Raw genomic sequence first — 21,886 nt, 5'->3', positions numbered from 1 at the left:
AGGCTTGAAGCGCAAGAGTAATTCGGCCTTCTTGCTGGATTAGTATCGCGTTCTGTTGTTGAGGCATTGCCTTTCGTACGTGAAGTTCGCGATGCCAAGAAAAAGTGGCACACTCGGTGATGTGGCACGCTCGGTGATAGAATACGTTAAGTCTAATATATAATCTAGAAAGTTATTTAAAAAAAAAAAGTAGACTAGCGAAAGTAGTGAATAACTGGAAGTGATTGATGGAAGTGATGTCGCGTTATCGATAAGGCGGAGGATTTATCCGTTTTTGCGCTGTGTATATCAATGCACCTTAATGTACATTATGGCGCCCGCACCTACGCATTCAGCGCTTGCGTTCGAGCTACTTGCAACTTGCTCTGTAAGTATTCCAAAAACGAGATAGAATCGCAGACCGGCCACTGACAGCCATAGGTCACCCGGGCGCGCGCTGCGACGCTCCATCTCCCTCATGGGCCGGTGCCCCTCCCCATCTTCATGCCAGTTGCGACCCAGGCCTCGCTCAAGGGTCTTACTCCTGACCAACTAGAGGATCAAGGATGTCGTCTTTGCTTGAACAACACATACCATCTGTAAAACTATTTGTCTCGTCGACTGTTCCTAAGACTGACGTGTGGGAGAGGTCTCAAGCCAGGACAGGCGACACTCGACTCAATAGGCGGCGCGCATAAACTGCAGTCATGGCCCCATAACATTCTTACAGGTATCACCCATATACCAGCCCGAACTCGAAGGGTTGAAATTACTAACAGCTGCAGACAGTGGCGGGTAGGTGGATTATGCCACCTTGATCGCAAAGAGAACGCCAGGCTGACGCGGTAAACAGCTTCCAAATGGTTTCACTACTCAAACTTGCCAAAGTCACAGAGGAAGGTGTCCGGTTCCTGAGTCCTCACGATGGTTCGCCCATGTTACTTACCCCGGAACACTCGATATCACTTCAAAACTCCATCGGTAGCGATATCATCATGCAACTCGATGACGTTATTGTCACCACATCTCCCGACCATGCGCGCATGCGGGAAGCAATGGAACGCTCGGTGCGTTGGCTCGACCGCTGCATCAAGGCCCACAAGTATCCAGAAAAGCAAAATTTGTTTTGCATCATACAAGGTGGATTGGATTTGGAGATGCGTAGGGAGTGCACTGTCCAGATGGTAGCACGAGATACTCCTGGAATTGCCATCGGAGGCCTGTCTGGTGGCGAGGAAAAAGAGTCTTACTGCAAAGTTGTCAAGACATGCACAGAGCTGCTTCCCCAGAAGAAACCTCGTTATGTCATGGGCGTAGTATGTCACATTGTCCCGCTTGAGCGAAGCGCCTGCTAACCAGTAACAGGGTTACCCGGAAGATCTGGTAGTGTCCGTGGCTCTCGGTGCAGATATGTTTGACTGTGTGTGGCCAACACGAACCGCTGTATGTTATTTATTTTTCCCCTTCACTCAAGTTACATCACTAAAAGCAGTCAGCGATTTGGAAACGCCATCACATCCCGCGGCTCATTGAACCTCCGAAATGCTATCTATTCAGAAGACTTCAGCCCTATTGAAGAAGACTGCAACTGCACGTGTTGTCGGCCAGCATCAGCCGGTGGTCTCGGTATTACTCGAGCCTACATCTACCATGTTACTGCAAAAGAGACAGCGGGTGCTCATCTTCTTACCATGCACAACGTTTACTATCAGCTGAACCTTATGAAGCTCGTCAGACAAGCTATCATTGAAGACCAATATCCGCAGTTTCTTAAAGACTTTTTCAACAAGCTCTACAATGGGCAGAAGGACAGATACCCTCGATGGGCTGTTGATGCCTTGAGAGGTGTCAATGTCGACCTTCTTAGCAATGATGCTTAGATTTCGGGGGATCCATCAGCTGCATATACTGAGCATCGTTAGTAACGAAAAACTATAGTATTCGACCTGGCTTACTGATAGTTCTTCTACCCAATTCCCAATCACGTTGTTATGCTTCAAACTTCCAAAGAGGGAGCTATGATCCGCTACAGTTGCAGCATTGTATGCTTCACTGTCTACTAGTCAATGTTGATCGTCTAGTAGGTAAGCACAATGTCATAATTGTTATGCGTATACAAGAAAGCAACACTTTGATAGCGAGTTGAAATAGGTCAAAAACCATTTTTTTTGAATATTGTTTCTTTCCAATCGCTATCCTATAGCCCAGAGGTTCTATGCTTCGTATTCGGGCGGAGTCCAGATTTTCGTGCCTCCAAATGCGGGTATCACACGACCCAGCACACCGCTGAATCTTTGGACAAAAGGATGTGAAAGTACGCCTGTGACGTTGTTGAAGATTTTGATGCCCCATTCAGTTTGAGGATTTGCGATCTGAGGAGCACCCGGTATCAGTCTTTGTGCCTTGTCGACATATTGCCTAGTGACGCGTTCATAATTGGCCAGAGCAGAGGGAATATCGTTGGGCGTCTTCGATATTTCGCCTGCAAGAATATAGGCGCCCACTATTCCCGCACCTGTGCCCTGTGGACCTGTCAGCATGTTTGGTTGCATAGTGTGAGGATCAAGCCAATGTGCAGGAGAATGAAACGAGTCACATACCACACCAGAGATTGGACTCGGACAATACGCTGCATCTCCTACCAGAGCGACGTGTCCCTTTACCCAGGTATCCATCTTAACCTGAGCAATCTGCTGCATGTAGAAATCATCTGCCTTTTTCATCTCTCGGATACAGCGTTCTGCCTGGAATCCAGCGTCTGAAAACTCTTTTTCAAACCACGCTTGCTGTTCTTCTCTTGATCCTTTCTTCAGGAGGCGATCAACCTCGTCAAAACGGGAAAGATTAGCATCGGTGACGGCAAGGTATGCTCTCGTCGTACCGTACTGGTCTGGCCGTAGAAGGAACAGGCGGCCGCGCGATGCGTTATACCATTGTGCGTACTGGGTATCGGTTGGATCGCGTGGCATAGTGAACAAGGCGGAATATTGTCCTAGGCGGTACAAATAATCGTCGTTGTTGGGACCGTGACCGAAGACAAGGCGTCGGGTACGTGACATCTGACCATCTGCACCTACCACCAGATCATATGTTGTAGTAGCAGTCTTGTTTTTGAAAGTGACTTCTACTTTTCCGTCTTCTTTCTCTTCGATTGCTGTGATCATTTCGTCAAAAATGAAGGTTATTTTGGGATTGTCTTTCACAGCGTCGTAAACGATACGGGCCATGTCTCCGCGGAGGATCTCATACTCGCTCGTTGCTGCATTCAGTTAGTACTCATTTACCACAGTCTCCCATCAGTGAACCCTCGCATTTAGTAATAGGACGAGGATCTCATCGAGAATTGGACTAACGACCTACCACTCTGTCGTTCTTCTTCTCCTGTTGCCTCAAAAGTTGCTCTCGTTTTGCCATCGCGGTATACAAACTGCATTCCGACCTCGGTTGTATTGTATTCTTTGACCTTGCCCAACAGGCCCATTTTCTTTACGATAGGCAGACATGATGAGCGAAGATCGACAGCCTGGCCACCTAAGCGTGGTTCGGGGCTACGCTCAATGATGATGATTTGTGAGGATGGAAGGAGGCGGTTTAGCCAGTAAGCAAAACATGGCCCTGCAATACCAGAGCCAGATATCAAAACATTGAGGGAGACGGTGGATGGTGAGGGCATTTCTGCGAAGGAACAAGTGGTCTGAAGAAGGGTTAAATGACTGAATGATTGAATTGGGGTGGATATTGTGGATAACGAAGGCAGAGAGGATTCAGCTGAGCAATTTAAGGCTATCGAAGCCCTTAGTCACGGGCGAATGGTTGCACACGCTATCCCACAGATGCCTTCTCGGGACATCAATCACTCCATCTCCGCACGAAACAGCAAGACCGCTTTTAGGGCACAGATCAGGTATTCCCTACTACGGATGTCGTGAATCATTTTCAACCAGATCGATGGCCAGAGGCCAATCTACTGCGTTGGAATGACGTCAGCTAAGTGTACTATACGCAGTATTTAGTGGGTAAGAAAAAAATAGCAACAGGGTTGGATGTGCAACCTGAGTAGTTTTGCTTGGTTGCTCAGCAGTATCGCGCCTGTTACAGTGCCGTTGGGACGTCTGTTACGGAAGTCCGTAGCCCAGCATCGGGGTGTCGGGGCATGGAGAGGCACCGAGCACGGTTGTTGCCGAATTGGAGCAGGACAGTGGGGAGAGGCACTAGGGTGCTGGCGAAATCTGGCCGACACTTTTGCGACTGAATTTGCCTGATGATCGAGTTACACATGTACCATCGGTGAATATAACCATCTATCGTCTTGGCAATCCTTTCAGATGTGTGTGGCAGGGTGTATGAAAGACGCCTTTTCCCAAAGATTTGCCAGTTCAGAGCAACATGAGCGCACCAAGTTCGTCACACCTGTTGCGCAGAGAGATGTTGCGGTGAGCGTCATCAGCAAGACCGTCTGCGCCAGGCTATAGTACGATAGGTGTCCTGAGATTGGGCTAGCAAAGGGGAAATGGGAAACCATTGCAATGCTGCATGCATGCATGAGTAATCAAGGGTTGGGACTGTATGCAAACTGCTGGAAAAGTGTTCTTGATTCGTCAACGCCAGTATTGAAAACATTAAATAGCTAGATAAACATATGATCCCCATGGTACTTGACGTTATCTCTGTACACGGTTGACGTGGCAGCAACCTCAAGCTCGCGCTTAGGAAAGCCCTTGAAAGACTGGGCATAGGTCGCGACCGAATGAGCAATGAGCTACGGCGTGTAAGTAAATCGCTTGTACGTGGCCACTGTGGAAGATGGAAAGAACTTACTTTTGTGTTGACGACCCAGGCTGTGATGTTGACATTGCCGACATCGTCACAAAGCTGGTGGTAGCATGGGTCATACCAGTCCCCTGCCTTGCCGCCAAACATGCCAGCCTCCTCCTCCGTCTTGATTCCTTCAGCGCCAGTCGCAATACCACCGCCTGGAATGCCGTTGCGGATAAATCCGTCATAATCACTGCGGCCATCAAAGGGAATAAAGGTATAGTTCAGGCCCTGATCCTCATACCAGCTGATGTACAAATCGCGAAGCTCCTCCGATCCTCTCGGGTTGACAGCATTCGTGGCATTGTAGATTTGGTAGGCAAAGTTAGGACTGGCCATCATATCGTAGTCCATGAACAGACGAATCTTTTGATTTTCCTCGTCGGAGAGCGAGGCAACATAGTAATCAGAACCGAGCAGACCTTCTTCTTCGCCGGCCCACCATGCAAATCGGACGCAGTTGGAAACATTGAACTTGGTGAGCTGGGAAGCGACCTCGAGGAGAGATATGGTACCCGAGCCATCATCGTTGATACCCGGGCCTTCAGTCACACTATCGCTGTGGGCGCCGAGCATGACGCAATTGTCGGAATCACCTTGAGTTGTCTGGGCGACAATGTTGACAGTTTGGATTTCATTGACCTCGGCATCAATGTAAGCGATGCCATCAACGTGCTTTCCCTGTTCAAGCTTCTTCAAGACTGGCTCTGCTTCCTCTCCAGAGAGACCAAAGGTGGCAATGTGATTGGGCGATGGTGTTCCCAAAGTGCCCGAAACAGGATCCTTTTCATAGTTGTATACGATAGCCGCCACAGCGCCTTTGCGACCAGCGTGCTCGGACTTTGTGCCAAATGGGCATACGCCGCGCTTGATAAAGGCAATGTTGCCCGCCACAGAGTCGGGGAAATCAGATGCCTCGCAGCCTTGGTTATCAACGAGGACGAGATCACCGTGTACGGGCTCCTTGTCCTTTGTTGCTGGGGTCAGGCCCATGGGTGCTGCTGATTTGGGCACGCCATCGCCAATGACCAAGCGCGACTCGAAGACGTTGCCAGACACGGCAGGGAAGGACTGGTTGGAGATGGTGTAATAGTCTCCAAGCTCGAGCAGAGTCTCGTAGATGTATGATAGGGTGCCGAGATGGCCTACAGGGGGGTCAGTCTCATCGTCCTGACATGGACACACACCACGTGAACACGCGTACCAGCGCTACCAATGACTCTAGTCGGATGGTTGTACTCGGCTTCACCAAGTTTGGCAATTTCATACAGCTTCTTCGCGCGCGTCATCAATCTATCGCCACTGATGAGCTCCTGAAGCTCCGTCGAGTTGACTAGCGGCTTAGTCCCCTGGGGATGGCCGAGCAGCGCCTGGTTGCTCGACGACAGCAGTGGGATCTGAAGCGCAGTGGCGCTGGTTACGGCCGCGCACAACGCAAAGCCAGACAGGAAGACCATGATGGGCAAGTGGAGAGGGGCAGCGATGGATGTAGCAGGACGAGGAATGATGGTGACGGTGTTTGTTTGACGGACGGGTCGTATTGTTGCCGTGACGCTAACACGCGCCTGCCCATGACGCCTGTCCCCGTGCACCAGGCCAGGTCACGTACTTAGTACGTCGCACAGGCAGGATTCCTTTTGCAGCGCATTGAGAGTGTCGTGTCGGACGAGGCTGAGCTGGAGATGGAGTAAGCATCTAAACACACTCACTACACGCCATCACCCTGAGTCCAGACTCATGTTTGAGCATGGGGTTTGTTCGCCATGCACGCAGTGACCGCTAACCCCAGACGTCCAGGGCATGTCGATAGGGTAAGCAGGTAATATAGTTAAGCCGGCAAGTATTATACACAGTACATTTGAGGAAGCATGTAATTACATGTCCCTGAGGTGCGTATGTGCTGACAGCATCGCTTGCAACAGGACAGCTACACTACTTATTATTATTATTATTATTACTACGATTGCTGTCCGTGTCGGCATCTACCGGCGCATCGGGGCTAGAGGCAAGGCCTTGTCTGTACTTGGTTACGGCGGGAGATGATCGTCTTTGCGGGGGGATGCAGATGCAAGCGATGACATGGTGGCTGGCCAGAGAGGCAACGCGCCGCAGCCCGCTGCAAAACATAGCATAGCGGCCGTGAGGACGCCCATGCAAACGTCCCGAGGGGCGTGGTTTCGGCGTCAGGACCTGGTAGAGTGGTGTATCAAGGGAAGGGGGGCGGTATTTAGTCGCTTGGTGCACAGCAATGGCAGGGCATATGCCATGAGACGGTGAGAAACAGGGACCAGGCCGGCGCCCCTTGCGACGGTGGCTGGCAGGCCAAGGCGTGTCAAGCAACGCCAGGACACAGCGGACGATGCTTAGTGACGTGTCTGCAGCAATCAAGGCCAGACGGGCAGGGAGAATGGCAGGCCAGAGCCAATGGGTGGGCGCGGGTGCGGGCGCGACGTTGCAGGTTGCAGAGTTTCGGTGTATAATGTGGTGCAGCAGAGTCTGGCTGGCGGACCAAGCATCGAGGCTGTGTGTCCATGTTGCGACGGGCCGCAACGGGCAAACAGGGAAACACCACAGCCATGGCCGCCCGAGATGACGCCGGCGCCCTTTACATGCTCCAGCTCCCCATTGTGTGTGCTTGGTGTTTTGTTCCTTTTTAACTCGTCTGCCCTGACCTGCCCCCCTCGCATGCCAAACACCTCGCACGCCCGCTCATCCTGAACCTGCCGGCCTCAGTGGCTCCGAGCGCTGCAATCGACAAACTACGATACACAATCGACCCCTGCCAATCGTCATTGTCATAAGCCATGGCCCACAGCTCCCGTCCCTCGCGCGACTACCCCCACGGCCACGGCCACGGCCACCGCTCCTCGCGCGACCGGGCATACAGCTCCGACAAGCCTCGTAGTCGACGGCCCTCTGAAGACCATCGTGGCAGGCGGCGCGAGTCGCTGCCGCAGTACAACCACAATGGCCACAAGGTCACAAAGGGCATCCACCCCGAGGGCGAGAGTGGCAGGAGCGGCTTCCACCCCATCAAGTTCCTCGTCATCAGCGGCAAGAGCAGCAGCACCCCGTCCATGCTCGTCAACTTGCTGTGGCCCATTGTCCCCGTCGCCATTGCCCTGGTCAGTGAGCCTCATTCATTGCACACGCAAACCATTGCTCCCAACCTGCCACCCCCTGCTGACTCCGCTCGTAGCACTTTGTAAAGCCGGAATGGCACCTGGCCATCTTCATCACAAACTACATTGCCATGCTGCCTGCTGCCAACATGCTGGGCTTCGCCGGCCAGGAGTTCTCCCGCAAGATGCCAAACAAATCATTTGCCGTTGTGCTCGAGACGACCTTTGGCTCCATTGTCGAGATCATCCTCTTCATGGTTTTGCTCCGAACCTCAAAGGGCGACTCCAACGTTCAGGTCATCAAGGCTGCCATCCTAGGCTCCATTCTTGCCAATCTCTTGCTCTGCTTGGGTTCATGGTACGCACCTCTCCCAGTGCCCCAGTCCTTGTTCCCCCTGTCATCTAACGTCAACATCTAGCTTCATTGCAGGTGGACTCAAACACAACCAGCAGGAGTTCCACGAGGCCATTTCCGAAAACGGTTCTGGCTTGATGCTCGTTGCTGCCAGTAAGCTCATATCCGCACCCACCCACATATTCAGATATGCTAATACACCCCCATAGTGGCTCTTGTCCTCCCTGCTGTCTTCTACTCTTACCTCAACCAAAATCCCGACTACGAAAGCAACGTCGACATTGCATACAACACCCGCCTCATCTCCCGCGGCGTAGCCATCATCTCCATTGTCGGCTACCTTATCTACATTGTATTCCAAACGGTTTCCCACGATGGTCTGCTCCACGAAATCTACGAAGAAGACGATGCAAAGGACAAGGACCGCCACAAGGAGCTCAAGAAGCCCAAGCTCACCATGATGGAAGTCTTGGTAGCCCTCGTCATCTCCTTGGCCTGCGTGTCACTCGTCGCCATCGCCCTGGTCCAGGAAATCCCATACATTGTAGAGCGCGGAGTCAGCGACGCTTTTGTCGGTCTGATTCTGATTCCACTTGTTGAGAAGATTGCCGAGCATCTCCTTGCCGTTGACGAGGCCTATGACAATCAGATCAACATGGCCCTCGCGCACGTTCTCGGCGCCTCAATTCAGACGGCTTTGCTCAATGCTCCCCTAGTCGTCCTGGTTGGCTGGGGTCTTGGCGTTGGCATGGACTACAACTTTTCCATCTTCGATGCCGTTGCACTCGTGCTTGCAGTTCTCACTGTCGGTTCCTTCCTTCGTGACGGCAAGTCCAACTATCTCGAGGGCGTACTTTGCGTCATGACCTACATCATCATCGCTATTTGCGCTTTTTACTTCCCAAATCCAGCCGGTCACGGTGCTTCGGCAGGCCACGGTGCTGAAGGCGGTGCTGAAGGCGGACATTAGGCCTTCATTGTTGAGTGGTTTGAGGATATAGACCACCGCAATATTTGCTTCGATTTGAGATTTACACAGCCATGGAGTTGCGGAGTTGAATCCAGAAGGACTGACCCTCTGTTTCGATTCTTGAAACGAGCGTCTTCGATGTTCTTTCCTTGAACTAACTTCACTTCCCGTTTGTACAGTCTGGTTTGTTCTTTCATACAGCGTACTTAGCGAGCGAATTATATCAATTATCTCTTTGCGTACACAAAACTGGCAATGTCATAATGTTACCAGCATGCATGTGCACAATATACGACTGGCGAACTACAACACATGCCTATAACTATACTGTCAGAATGTGAATATAGCCCTGTATGCGTGGGGGAAGGTAGCGCAGTCGCCATGCCATATCCGCACTAGACCACTACCGCACAGACCACTACCGCACACACTTGCCGAAATATCGACCCCATTCTCCCAACTCTTTCTTCAGCGACAATCCCACTAACCCGACAGCCACCGCCCCTTCCCACGACAACCTCTTTTCCCAGCTCACACAAAAAGTCGCCAAAATGGGTCGCGTCCGAACTAAGACCGTCAAGAAGTCCGCCAAGGTCATCATTGAGCGTTACTACCCTAAGCTGTCTCTGGACTTCGAGACCAACAAGAGGATTTGCGATGAGATTGCCATTATCGCGTCTAAGAGGCTCAGGAACAAGATTGCCGGATACACCACTCATTTGTACGTGCAACTGCGCTGCGAGGGTTTGCTGGGAGCAATTGGCGATTGAGATGCCCGACGGTTCAATGGCAGCCTTTCAGGACTCGCGAAAACCAATGGCTCTCACCACAACCTCCACTGCAGCGCAATCAATAACTTCACCTGTCCAGCCACAATGACTAATAAGTTGTAGGATGAAGCGTATCCAGCGTGGTCCCGTCCGTGGTATCTCATTCAAGCTCCAAGAAGAGGAGCGTGAGCGAAAGGATCAATACGTCCCCGAGATCTCCGCTCTCGACTTCACCCAGAACAGCGAGTCTGGCTCACTCGACGTCGACCAGGAGACCAAGGACCTGCTCAAGAGCATGGGTGTAAGCATTTACCTTGTGCTATTCTTGATTCGAGGCAGTCCACTAACTTCAGTAACAGTTCGACAGCATCCCCACCAACGTCGTCGCTGTCTCTCAGCAACAAGTCGTCGAGCGCCCCCGTCGCTTCAACGACCGCCCAGGCCGCTCGTAGATTCGAATGCGAATCCACGATCCCACGGCCTCCCTTCTTCCTCCCTTCTCGATTTTCTGAAAACATGGTGTCTGGGAAAGGGTTTCTTCTGCCACGATTATGGCAAGGTTTTACGGCTATATACGGCGGCATGATGATCAGGAGTCAATGAAACAAAAAGGTTCTCCCCCCACTAGGTGTCGCTGAGTTCTCGTGTTCTTGGGCACGAGGACGATGCTTGATTGCCATTTTCCCTCCCCTTCCCCTTATGCTTGACGTGACACTAGTGTGATGTTGTGACAAGGTGCGTAGCTTCCTGAAATGAAGTGCCATCAATGAGTGCGACCCGGTGCTGTCAACATGGAGAATTGCTTGGCTTATATTCTATCCATTGCTTGGCTGCTACCGATTTTCTCTCTCCCCGTTCAATGTTTTCCTTTCCGAAGACAGGTATCTTTCTATTCTCATCTCTCGATGAGACAACTCTTAAAAACAGAATTCTTGAAGACATCCCTCACCATTCCTTCTCAACTCCTAACACAGGTTGCATACTCGAGGCAAGTGCTCGACGCATGTCAAGGCCATGCACCAGTATAGCCGTATAGTCGTTCATGCACATCTGACATGGCCGAAACACTCGGCTCGTTTGACTTGGCTGCCTCCTCGGCACCTCCAATTTGAATGTCTCTCCAACCAACGTCTAGCACATCTTGATGTAAGCTACTTGGCCTGCTCATCGACGCATCTTCTGGTCTTCGCTTGATCTCCATGGTCCTTACGGTCGCCAAAGTGGTAGCCCCTGTAGATATTGGTTCTGTTATTGTGTTTGATATAGGTGCTCCTTCATCGGCACCCACAGTAGCCCTAGCAGAAGGCACTGAGGTTGTTACAAGTAGCAAACGGACCCATAGTAGCTTCATGTACAGAGGGCAAATTACCAGTGTCCGTGAGGCTCTGGAAATCGTTCCGCATAGAAGTTCAACCCTTGTTGACAAAAGTTGGTCCAGGGCCGTTTTCCAAGCTCGGGTACCGGCCATGGCAGTCATGCGTACGCTTCGTAGAGCCCATAGTGAATGCTGATGAATTGAGCGTCTGAGAGCCTAAAGCATTGGGCGAAGAAGAAGCGATAGTCTTTACACGGAAGCTGCCTTTGTTGAGAGTCCGATGTCGTCGATGATTGATATATACAACAGTCCCGAGACCGGAAATCAGGATAGTGAAAACAGCAGTCGTTATTCCCGCTATATTAGATGCTGGGAGAACCATGTCGTTCCAAAAGGACTGATCCAACTATACTAGACGGTTTGTCGGAGGAATGGGAGTGTGGAACAGACTCGTTATGAAATTGAGCATGAACAGCTACTGAATCTACTTGTCAATAAGTTATATGATATGATCAACATGAAAATTTAAAAACAAGTCGCTTGCTCAATCTGGTTCTGGTAAAAGATGATAAGCCCTATGTGACATTGTAGCCGACGGGAGGCAGCATATGGCACCGACATTCGATGAGTATGGCAATGTCGAAACAGGAGGTAAAACCCAACACCAATGCCACATCGGAGGAGCATTACAAGTCCACAAGCAGCATCTTGGAAATATTTTACTTGATATTGGGGTAAGTTTGGTTCCAAGATTGAGTCAATATCGTTTCCACTACTTCCTTGCCAATGCATGCACACCATATCAATCCACCAGAACTGATACTACAAAATTGAGTTACTACTCATGTCTGCAGTAAGTAAAGTCCTGTTCCTCAGCAACTCTGTTCCCATTTGATCTTTTACCGCTAATGCAAGTTTTTATTGGATTTTGCAAACGGAAGCTGAACGGGATGTAGATGTGATGAGTTTAATTAAAATAGCTATATTTGATACAATATCATTATAAGAAACTAGAAATGAGTTGGCATGTTTTATACATGTAGTCTTGCTTGAATGTATTTACTGAGTAGTGACATGGCGCTGACTTGTATCAACAATACTGTCTGTCTAGTTGTTTAGTCAGCTGGTTACCTGCTACATCCGTGAATCCTCGGATACCCTTACTGTAAACGGCTTTATGTGTCGCATCCTCATATTCACGCGAAGGAATCGTAGCAGGTGAATCGACAGTGCGTCGGATCGTCCATATCCTGAGTTCTATACAGCATATCCCAATCTCAAGAATTAGACGCTCTAATAGTATGATGCTCGCAAATGAATTTTGTGGGTTGCTTCTCGACAGAGACGTCTGGAAGAGGTAGATCCGTGCCACAGTATGTGAGACGGTCTTAACACCCACAGCTGCCTTCTAGGTCATTGTCTGTTTGAATCCCAACAAATGTTGTGGTTTTGTCTCTGTGGTTGCAATGACATGAACAGTTGACGAGAAGAATGGAATATTGATCGCCGAGAGTGATAAGTATGTCAACTCAGGCGATCCTGGTCAAGATACCGCTCACAGGCTTGTGCATTCAAGCGCTCTCTGCGTGGCAACATGTTTCGGTGGTTGGTGAAGTGAAACGACAGCAGGGAAAACACCAAAACATATAATGAAGTTATCCGTGACACTGAGCATGACAAGATAGTAAAGAAAGGAATACTTCTTCTGGCGTGTCGTGGCGCTCGCGCCAAAACTTTGCCCTAGGCCGTTTACAACCATGTCGTTTGGACCACGATTTGGCTGGGGTGACGGCACGTCACGTGCAGCTCCAATGCTCTGCCAAGCAGACCCCTAGCAGCGCTAGCTACGCGAGCGTGAATGTTTTCACCTACACTCTTGTTCTGACAACCCCAACCACCCCGCAGCACTCGGCCTCAACCGCAAACATCTATCTCAACCGTGGCCGGCCCGTTTCTGGACCTTTCTTCTCTGTGATTACATACTGACTTGCAAGTGTTCAAGTTACCCCATTCGGTATATCAGGTCATCTGTCGCGCTTGGATCAACATGTCACCTGCTCCAATCGCCCAGACTGCCAGTACCTTGCCCTCGTCGCCACCACAGCAGCACCTCACTCCCAACTGTGAGTCAATGTTTACTCGAAACATGTCCGGTTAAGATCTAACGCTGTGTACAGCGACACCTATCCCTGCTTCCAAACACTTTGATGACATATTCCACGCCAAGTTCATGAACATTATCCAGGAATGGAAGAATGACCCCTCTCGTGGCCAACTTACCCAAAAGGATCGCAAGACTTTCATCGAGACTGCGTTTTCCGAAACTGACGAGCTCTACTTTGGCCAACGCGTAATGTCCGACAATGACATTAAGCTTCGCGCTCTGACCAAAGTCTTCTACAAGGTATTAGCCGAAGAGCCCTGGTCTGAAGACTGGATACGCGCTCCGGATGTTGAGCGCAAGCTTTCCAAGTTTGAGATGCACGAGGACTCGGTTGCACTTGCAAAAAAATACGGCTTTACCACTCCGCGCGAGGCTGTTAAGGCTGCACGCGAAGCCAGTGTCAAGAATGCCGATATCCTCAAGGAGGCGCAAAAAGAAGGAAAGACGGTCAAAGATCTCAAGCTCGACCGTGGCCCGTTTGACGACATTGAGATTGTGTACATTGCCGGCACAGTCTCATCATCAGCAACAAGCAAGATTGATCGCAATAGCATCTACCCCGTCTCAGTATCCTCAGTCGCCAATGTTCTTCAGAACCATATTTGTCGGGACATGGTGCGGCCTTACTCGATGGCTGAGCGCTTTGTCAACTGCACTGACACGAGGGGTCTTGAGGAAATGCGACGTTTTGCTTGCAACGTGTGCGACTTTTGTCCCCACCTCCTTGATAATGATAACGTTAGTCTGCTAGTAGTACTCCTCATTCTTTCACGGTCGGATTGCTGTCGCCGTTTTGAGGCCAATGGCATCCGTATTGAGGGCTCGACCATCAGCCATCGTAAGGCCGAATGTATGAAGAACAAGATGGGATGGAGGACCAGCGAGGACAAGAAACCCTACGACAACTTTGCTCAGGAGTTCCAGACACGAGTCAAAAATGCCTGCTTCCCAGCTCCTAGAGCTCAGCGCATTGGCGGCCGGAAGCCGGCGCGTACTTCTTCCACTCCTACAGCCACTCCCATCTACCTCCACAGTCCAGTCGGCTACATGGCACCTCCCCACGCCCATCAACACCACGCAAACGCCGGCATCAACGTTCCTGCTCCACCGCCCTACAATGGATTCTCACAGCCAGCGCCCAACACGATGAAGATGCAGCAGCCTTTCGCATCGCCTGGTGGTAGTAATGCAGAGCCCATGGATCTTTCTTAGATGCATCAGCAGCTTTTGCATATAGGCACCACCCCTTCTCCTTGGACTGTCTTACTGCATCGATATGGCGTCTTCCTGGTAGTTTGTAGATTCTTCAAAAGGGACATTCAAATGGCGTTTGGCGGTTGAAGCGTGGTTGAGCATTCGTGGCGGTGGCATTATGCAAGCTCTGGTCTGACTTGAGCCACTTTGATGTACAATAGCCAAATCTGCGCCTTTCACGGCTTTGTAATGTAAATCTATTAAACAGCTTGGCCTCGTTGTAAGTGCATGGCAGGACGGTGGTTTAATTGTGATTGCCGTGTCCAAGTTGCGAACCATGGCAGAGTGTGGACCTAGTCAAGAAGGTGCAGGTACACTGGGAAGATCAGCTCTAGTGCCCACCAACCGAGTTCTAGACATCATGTGTGCTTTTTGGCGTATCGTTTGGCCCTACTCCAGTCGTCGACTAAGTTCGGTTGCCAAGCCAAGGGGTCGTTGGTGCTCGACGCAGAATGATAATCGGTTGACCGGCCCCTCACTCACCAAGTCGGTAGGTAGTGAGTAGGCTGCAATCATGGAGCTCACCGGCTTTGACCTCTTTGCCTTGTTTCTTTGTTCAAGCATCTTCGGCTTGCTCGTGTCGGTATGGTCCAAGGCATGTCGCCCACAACATGTTGACTTTTATGTTTGTATACTGACACTCTCAGTCTGAGCTCATCAGTGGGCGCGAGATGACGCTTGTCGTAGCAGTGTTTGTGGCGGTCGTGACAATGCTATTCACGCAGTTTTCCACAAGCAAAGTGCTGGCTGACTTCCTGTCCAAAGACGTCAGCAGCATTCACAAGAAGCAGCTCGAGGACCTGACAGAAGCCCATGGCCGCCACACAGCTGGACTGAAGAGCGAGCATTACGGCGCACATGTGCGGCTACTGAATAAGATCAACGATGCAAACGCACGGTTCGATCGGATTTACCACGAGTATGAGCAAATGTCGACAAGGTATCAAGAGCAGATGCGCAACATGCAAGAGAAGGAGGACCGAATTCAGTATCTCGAATCAAAGCTTGGGGAATTCGGGCAGAGCAGGACTAATCTTGCTCGGGTTCCTTTGTCTGCTCCGGCGCCGCAAATCAGCTTTATGAAACCACCACGTCGCCAAAGATTCAATGAGGGAAGCCGATGGCCTCCTTCCAGGGGCCTGCTTCCCAGGGTTGTCGAAGCTGAGAACGAGTAGTTTCTGCTGCGCATAGTGCTGGGAAGGAATCTAGGGGGAGACGTGATAGATTCTGCACCTTGCAGTTTCCGGATGAGTATTACCATGCATCATTTTGAGGTTGTTTCAACATGGCCATAAGTGGAACATGGATTCGCCATTGAAGAGGCAAATATGGATGAGGAATAAACAAGGGTTAGGTTAGGCCGACTGAAGCAAGTGAAAAAGGCATAGCAAGGTTGTGGCTTCCGTTTTGGGCAGACTTGGGCTTGTTGTTCAACGAGCAGGCGCGATGGGCACATGGACTTGGATCGTGGCTTCCTCACCAGTGCGATACGTGAGGCGTAGTGGATACATGGTGCTATACATGCTTACATACTACTTACTGGCCCTCTGCTTCACCTGTGCCAGGGCTTGAAACGTGTTGCTTTCTGTGAGCGAACACTGATTGCTGTTGTGACCAAAGTCATTCTACCAAGCATTTTTCTCGTGGATGCACACACAGCACCAGGGATCCCATGTCCAAGTCTACACATAGACTTGGCTCAAAGTGAGTAAAACCGTTTCCGCCCCATGTTCGCACCCGCCGTGGCTTGCAGGCAGACTGACGAGTGCATTGCAGCCGCTATCTCCAAAGTCACACACTGGAATCATGTCCACCAGCCCCTGATACAGGCTCATAGACGTCATGGCGTGTCGCTGGAAGCATTGCTAGTGTCTATGGATGCAGGAACAGATGCTCGGGGCTTGTTCGCTCGCTCGCTCGCTCGCTTACTAGGCGCAGGCGGGACTTGGTCTGGCCTGGGTTGCAGGGAGGGCGACGCGACCTTGTTCTTCCGTCATAGCGCCCGTTGCTTCTTCCACACCACCAGACATTTGCCAGAGAGACGGGCCTCGACGACGCCAACGGGGCAATCCGGGTCCTGCGACACGGCCTCCCAGTGCCAGGATGCAGAGCCAACGACATTCAAGCCCCGCTGCAGCGCCATCCCCGCCGCGGCCAACAAGGCAAACGACAACAAACAATGACGCGAACCTCCTTTCACTCCCGCTGAAGCGCCGCTCCCTGCAAACAGCCACCACCACCACCAACATGCCGCTCCCCCAGCCGCAGCCGCAGCCGCACTCGCCCGCCGCCCTCAACCCCACCCCACCCCGCCGTGCGCCCTCGACGCCCAACTTCAAGGCTACCCCCTCGATCCAACGCAGCCCCAGCGTAGCCAGCTTCCGCTCCTCGACGCCAGGCCTTACCCGGAAGTCGTCCACTTCCTCCCTACGCGGCGACGCCCCTCGGGCTTCTGTCTCGCGCCGCGCGTCCTTTAACCCCATGATGCAGTCGCCAATGCCAAAGAGCCCGCTGGCCACGTCGTGTCACCAAGATAAGCCGCCGCTGCGTGCCTGTGACGTTGCCCTCGACTACTTTAAAAAGGAATTGGCCCGTCACGAGGGCATCACCGGCGCCGTCAACGCGGGCACAGTCGTCATTGTGCACGACCAATGCTACGGCCACCGCTTCTCCAGGCCCAAGACGGCCAAGAGTACCCTCAGCCTCATCATGGAGCGGCCAGAGAGGATCTTGGCCAGTGTCTTGGGCATATCGACAGCCTATGTCCGGCTAGGAGAGCGACATGCAGACGGCAGCCACCCACCCCATCCACACCACAGCCCTCCGGACCGCGTCCCATTCAAGATCCGCAAGACCTCACGCGCTGTCGACATCACATCGCCTGTCGTTACAAACGTACACGGTATAAAGTGGATGAATGAGCTCAAGTCCTTGTGCGACGACGCAGAGAGGAAGTTGGCCTCGACAGGCAAGGAGCTGGCTCGGGATTCGCATGCGGTTTCAGGGCAGGCGTCGAAGAAGGAGTTGCATGCTGGAGATCTTTACCTATGTCCCGAGTCCTTGAATGCCTTTCAGGGTGCACTCGGGGGTGTCCTGGATGCTGTTGATGCCGTCTTCCAGGGTACAAGCTCAGGCGAGGGGCCTTCACGGGCTTTTGTCTGCATTCGCCCTCCAGGCCACCATTGCTCTGACGACTTCCCCTCTGGTTTCTGCTGGATCAATAATGTACATGTCGGTATTGAGCACGCCATAATGACGTACAACCTCACTCACGCTGCCATCATCGACTTTGACCTACACCATGGAGACGGGTCACAGGCAATTGCCTGGGCCCGAAACAAAAAGGTACAAAACATGTCCAAGAATACACCCAACTGGAAGAAGACATCCATTGGCTACTTCAGCTTGCACGATATCAACTCCTATCCCTGTGAAGACGGTGATGACGACAAGGTCCAGGCCGCCAGCTTGTGTATCGATAACGCACACGGCCAGTCTATCTGGAACGTGCATTTGCAGCCCTGGAAGACTGTAGAACAGTTCTGGGCCATCTACGAAGAAAAGTACATGGTACTGCTCGAAAAGACGCGGCAGTATCTCAGGCATCACACCAACCGTCTACGAACTTCACCGAACCATCCGGCACCCAAGGCTGCTATCTTCCTGTCTGCTGGGTTCGACGCAAGCGAATGGGAGACTGCAGGCATGCAGCGTCATTCTGTCAACGTACCTACTGAATTCTACGCCCGATTTACTCGTGATGTTGTCCGTCTGGCTGAGGAGGAGGGCACATCCGTCCAAGGCCGCGTCATCTCCGTTCTCGAAGGTGGTTATAGCGACCGAGCACTCACTAGTGGAGTCATGAGCCATCTCAGTGGTCTTGTAGATGGCCAAGTCTGGACCGATGCCAAGCTCGCAACAGGCCTTGCGTCCTCTGTGCGCGAACGACTTAGTACCCTCAGCGTCGACGATCAGCATGTCTTGATGCAGTCTGTAGAGACGGAAGCTACACCTCTAGGGTATGATCCTTTCTGGTGGCACTCGACCCATCTTACAGAACTCGAAAATCTTGTCAATCCCGCTCCCTTGGCCGTTCCAAAGAAGCCGCCCCCTGGCCCTAATGCTCACTTCTCATCGCCTACGCAGTCTTTTGTTGCCAAAGTCGTTGATCCCTCCAAGCTTACCCGTAACCTCTCTGCCAAATATGCCTCTAGCCCCTCGAGAGCGCCCACACCTCCCCCACCAGAGGTTGACTGGGCCACTGCTGCCCAAGCTCTCAGCAGTCTGTTGATTCCCACTGATCGGCAGACGCGTAGCCACAAGCCAGAAGACCTGATGGAAGTAAAAGCAAAGAAAGAGAAACCAGCTCCGTCAGCACTGACGTCTGTACATGTGGACAAGTCAGGGCGGCAGTTGCGTGGTCGCAAAGCTGCACCTTCATACGTTGAGCCTAGCTCGGGAGACGAGAAGTCGCATCACAAGGAGTCTCGAGCGAATAGGAGGCAAACCATTGCTGACTTCGCGCCAGCCAGCTCTGAGGCTCCACCAGTGCCATCTGCCTCGCGTCGTATGAGTATTGCCTCGAGCGTATCTTCAATAGGAGACCGTAGAAGTTCGAGTCGTGAGCCCAATGTAGCAACGAGCAGAAGAGCTGCAGCTCCCTCAGCGGCACCCGTCAATGAGGTTGGTCTGAAGAAAGTACGGGGCCAGACAGCAGCGGCTGCAGCTCGTGCTCCTCAGCGTCCTTCTGCACCACGCGCGCAATCAAACTACCCCAGCACAAATGTCGCACTCAAGGGCAAGGAGAACGATGATGTCGAGGCACTGACTTCTGGTTTGAAACGCATTACACTGAAAATGCCGTCAAAGGAGGAGCATGACGCTCGTGAAAAAGAGAGAGAAGAAAAGCTCAAGGCTGCAGAAGCTCCAAAGAAGACCGGGACACGAAAAACGCCAGCGGCTCGCGCAGCTCCTGCCAAGCCCGCAGCGAAAGCAACGGGCACTGCTAAAAAAGGCACAGGGCGGACAGTAAAATCTTCCAAGGTCACCTCGCCCCAGGAATCAAAGGCACCTTCACCTGTACCTGACAACCCCTATGTGCAAGCTGCTGCTGCCGCGACTCTGCAGCAACCTCAGCCGGTTTCATCTCAGCATATATCTGGACTTGTGCAAAACGGTAGCCTACAGTCTCCCGATGAAAGCCAAGGTCCCGATGGGGCTTTGGGAGTCGACCGACGAATTTCTGGTGGAATCGTGCAGCCACCGACGGAGTTACACGACATGGCCATAACCCCAGAGCAGATCCGTGAGCACCTGCCAATGCCATCGTTTGTTACGGTGACGGAACCATTAACAAACACTTCTCCACCTTCTCGCGCCGACACTCCACCGCCTCCGCCGCCAACAAATATGCCTCAGTTTGTCAATTACACGAGTGAGAGCTTTGGTACCGCACCGAGTTTTGCAGCGCCATCAAATGTCTCTGACCCACAAGCGTCAGCAACTCTGCAGTGGGTGGCCAACACACACGCCGAGACTACGGACATGACTGCGATGGCACCCATGTCGCCTCCAAGCAAGCGGAGTGACCTTCCCGTCTTCACGGCGAATGGCGCGATACCTTTTGCATCGAGCTCTGGTGGATTAGGGCAAACAGGTGCGGACACAGTGGCCAAGAAGGAATAGGGTGCTAGATGGGCGCGTTCGCTAAAGCACTTGTCGACGTGTTCCACGTACCCTTGTTTGGACTTGATGGATGAGTTTGTTCTTGTTTTTGTTATGCGTTTGTGTTCAAGATTAGAGCGATTGCAATTTAGAAAGGGTTTATTGCCCAGTTACGCATGTCGGATGCTTGTTTCTGTCTGATCATGGCTGGCTGGGTGTTTGCTGGTGAATAGCGGGGGATTCTGTTTTTTGTTCCTTTCTGTAACGGGCAAGCGAATCGGGTCAAGAGCCGCAGTGAGGTGGATCTGAGGGTCCAAGGGCTGATGAGTCGGGCCTTCTTTTGATTTAAGCCTCGAGGTAGCGATGGCTTAGCGTGGGACTTTTGTAGAGTATTGTCGGGGTAGTGTTTGGTGGTGGTTTGTAGTAGTTGCCCAGGCTTGTGCGCACGTAGAAGATACCCCCAGTCTGACCATTGGGCAGTGGTCAGCGCCGATGGTGCAATTTTGTCCAATGGGAACATTCTATTATTCACGCCATGGCTGTGTATGTGGTTGGATTATATTAATGTGTTGGATCACCAGACGAATTTTCCGCCCTCTCGTCTACTGGTGATTGGCCTTCCGCGGTACACGCTCGTATGTATTGTCGAAAAGCATGTTGGGCTATCTTGGCTAAGCGCCCAAGTGTCCATGCCGTACTCATGTGGTACTCGTGCAGTATTCGTATTACGCGGGCAGTGACCTGACGGCAATGGCTGCAGTCCCCGCATTCCAAAGGTTGCAAGGGTTTGTATGTGTGGGTGGGTGTCTACCAATCATGGCTGGGAATCTTTACCCTTCTCATAAGAGACAGGGATGGCCGGCATGGGCCGGGGGGCCTTTTGGGCAACCCAACGCGCGACATGCAGCCTGCATGGCTCCGTTAGCGTACGTGTGTGACGTACGTTTGGGTTTTGGCCACTAGTCTCCCATTGCCCCATGCCCATGCCTGTGGTGACCATGTGCACGAGACGAGACGAAGACAAGTCGTGGTGGGCGGAGGGGAGAGGGGGAACACTGTCTTGCTCGTCTTTCTTTTCTTTTCTTTTCTTCTTCTCTTTTCGCCCTCTCCACTTCTCCCATCATTGCTGAATTTTGTTGTTTTATTATTTCCGGGTTGTTTTCCTGTTTGGCTGTGCTGCCGTGGGCTGACGTGCTTTGGGTGCAAGGCAAGGGCAAAAGGGTAAAGCGGGTACTCTTCTTTTGTTAGGAAGGAACGAGGCAAGCGAGCGTGGCGTAGACCGTATGTACCTATGCGTTTCGTCCCAAGCAGGTACATTCCGCCTCTTTATTTACTAGCCCTTCTTACCTTCTGCTGTCCATTTCTTCTCCCCTCCCCTCTCTTCCCCTCTTACTACCTCTTCGCCGCCTTCGTGCCACTCCCCCTCCTTCCACACTCTGCCGCGGTGATATAGCACTGTCAAGTCTGCCTCGAGTCTC

General features: G+C 51.9%; 8 protein-coding genes across 8 annotated transcripts; 6 read left to right on the top strand and 2 right to left on the bottom strand.

The window, feature by feature from the left end:
- Window positions 1-310: 310 nt before the first annotated feature.
- Window positions 311-1,859, top strand: COCCADRAFT_8456 (uncharacterized protein; the record flags this gene model as incomplete). Its single annotated transcript, XM_007718174.1, has 7 exons — window positions 311-367; window positions 421-578; window positions 627-709; window positions 765-774; window positions 833-1,295; window positions 1,345-1,422; window positions 1,476-1,859. The coding sequence occupies 7 exons, from the start codon at window positions 311-313 to the stop codon at window positions 1,857-1,859; spliced, it is 1,233 nt and encodes a 410-aa protein (XP_007716364.1).
- Window positions 1,860-2,192: 333 nt separating this feature from the next.
- COCCADRAFT_29583 (uncharacterized protein) lies at window positions 2,193-3,652 on the bottom strand (the record flags this gene model as incomplete). The annotated part of the gene is made up of 3 exons (XM_007718189.1): window positions 2,193-2,501; window positions 2,580-3,238; window positions 3,340-3,652. The coding sequence occupies 3 exons, from the start codon at window positions 3,650-3,652 to the stop codon at window positions 2,193-2,195; spliced, it is 1,281 nt and encodes a 426-aa protein (XP_007716379.1).
- A 954-nt stretch (window positions 3,653-4,606) lies between these two features.
- Window positions 4,607-6,251, bottom strand: COCCADRAFT_106836 (uncharacterized protein; the record flags this gene model as incomplete). Its single annotated transcript, XM_007718188.1, has 3 exons — window positions 4,607-4,738; window positions 4,798-5,939; window positions 5,999-6,251. The coding sequence occupies 3 exons, from the start codon at window positions 6,249-6,251 to the stop codon at window positions 4,607-4,609; spliced, it is 1,527 nt and encodes a 508-aa protein (XP_007716378.1).
- A 1,347-nt stretch (window positions 6,252-7,598) lies between these two features.
- On the top strand, window positions 7,599-9,241 carry COCCADRAFT_106815 (uncharacterized protein; the record flags this gene model as incomplete). Its single annotated transcript, XM_007718187.1, has 4 exons — window positions 7,599-7,919; window positions 7,994-8,274; window positions 8,336-8,424; window positions 8,481-9,241. The coding sequence occupies 4 exons, from the start codon at window positions 7,599-7,601 to the stop codon at window positions 9,239-9,241; spliced, it is 1,452 nt and encodes a 483-aa protein (XP_007716377.1).
- Window positions 9,242-9,792: 551 nt separating this feature from the next.
- COCCADRAFT_106833 (uncharacterized protein) lies at window positions 9,793-10,463 on the top strand (the record flags this gene model as incomplete). Its single annotated transcript, XM_007718186.1, has 3 exons — window positions 9,793-9,962; window positions 10,135-10,312; window positions 10,371-10,463. 3 exons carry the CDS (start codon window positions 9,793-9,795, stop codon window positions 10,461-10,463), a joined length of 441 nt encoding a protein of 146 aa, XP_007716376.1.
- A 2,910-nt stretch (window positions 10,464-13,373) lies between these two features.
- COCCADRAFT_40287 (uncharacterized protein) lies at window positions 13,374-14,702 on the top strand (the record flags this gene model as incomplete). The annotated part of the gene is made up of 2 exons (XM_007718185.1): window positions 13,374-13,449; window positions 13,504-14,702. The coding sequence occupies 2 exons, from the start codon at window positions 13,374-13,376 to the stop codon at window positions 14,700-14,702; spliced, it is 1,275 nt and encodes a 424-aa protein (XP_007716375.1).
- A 556-nt stretch (window positions 14,703-15,258) lies between these two features.
- Window positions 15,259-15,919, top strand: COCCADRAFT_29578 (uncharacterized protein; the record flags this gene model as incomplete). Its single annotated transcript, XM_007718184.1, has 2 exons — window positions 15,259-15,327; window positions 15,392-15,919. 2 exons carry the CDS (start codon window positions 15,259-15,261, stop codon window positions 15,917-15,919), a joined length of 597 nt encoding a protein of 198 aa, XP_007716374.1.
- A 928-nt stretch (window positions 15,920-16,847) lies between these two features.
- Window positions 16,848-20,429, top strand: COCCADRAFT_106831 (uncharacterized protein; the record flags this gene model as incomplete). The annotated part of the gene is made up of 1 exon (XM_007718183.1): window positions 16,848-20,429. One exon carries the CDS (start codon window positions 16,848-16,850, stop codon window positions 20,427-20,429), a length of 3,582 nt encoding a protein of 1,193 aa, XP_007716373.1.
- Between the last annotated feature and the right edge of the window lie 1,457 nt (window positions 20,430-21,886).

This window comes from Bipolaris zeicola, assembly GCF_000523435.1.
Source record: "Bipolaris zeicola 26-R-13 unplaced genomic scaffold scaffold_217, whole genome shotgun sequence".
Classification (NCBI taxonomy): Eukaryota; Fungi; Ascomycota; class Dothideomycetes; order Pleosporales; family Pleosporaceae; genus Bipolaris; species Bipolaris zeicola.
This window is presented reverse-complemented; position numbering and strand designations above follow the sequence as displayed.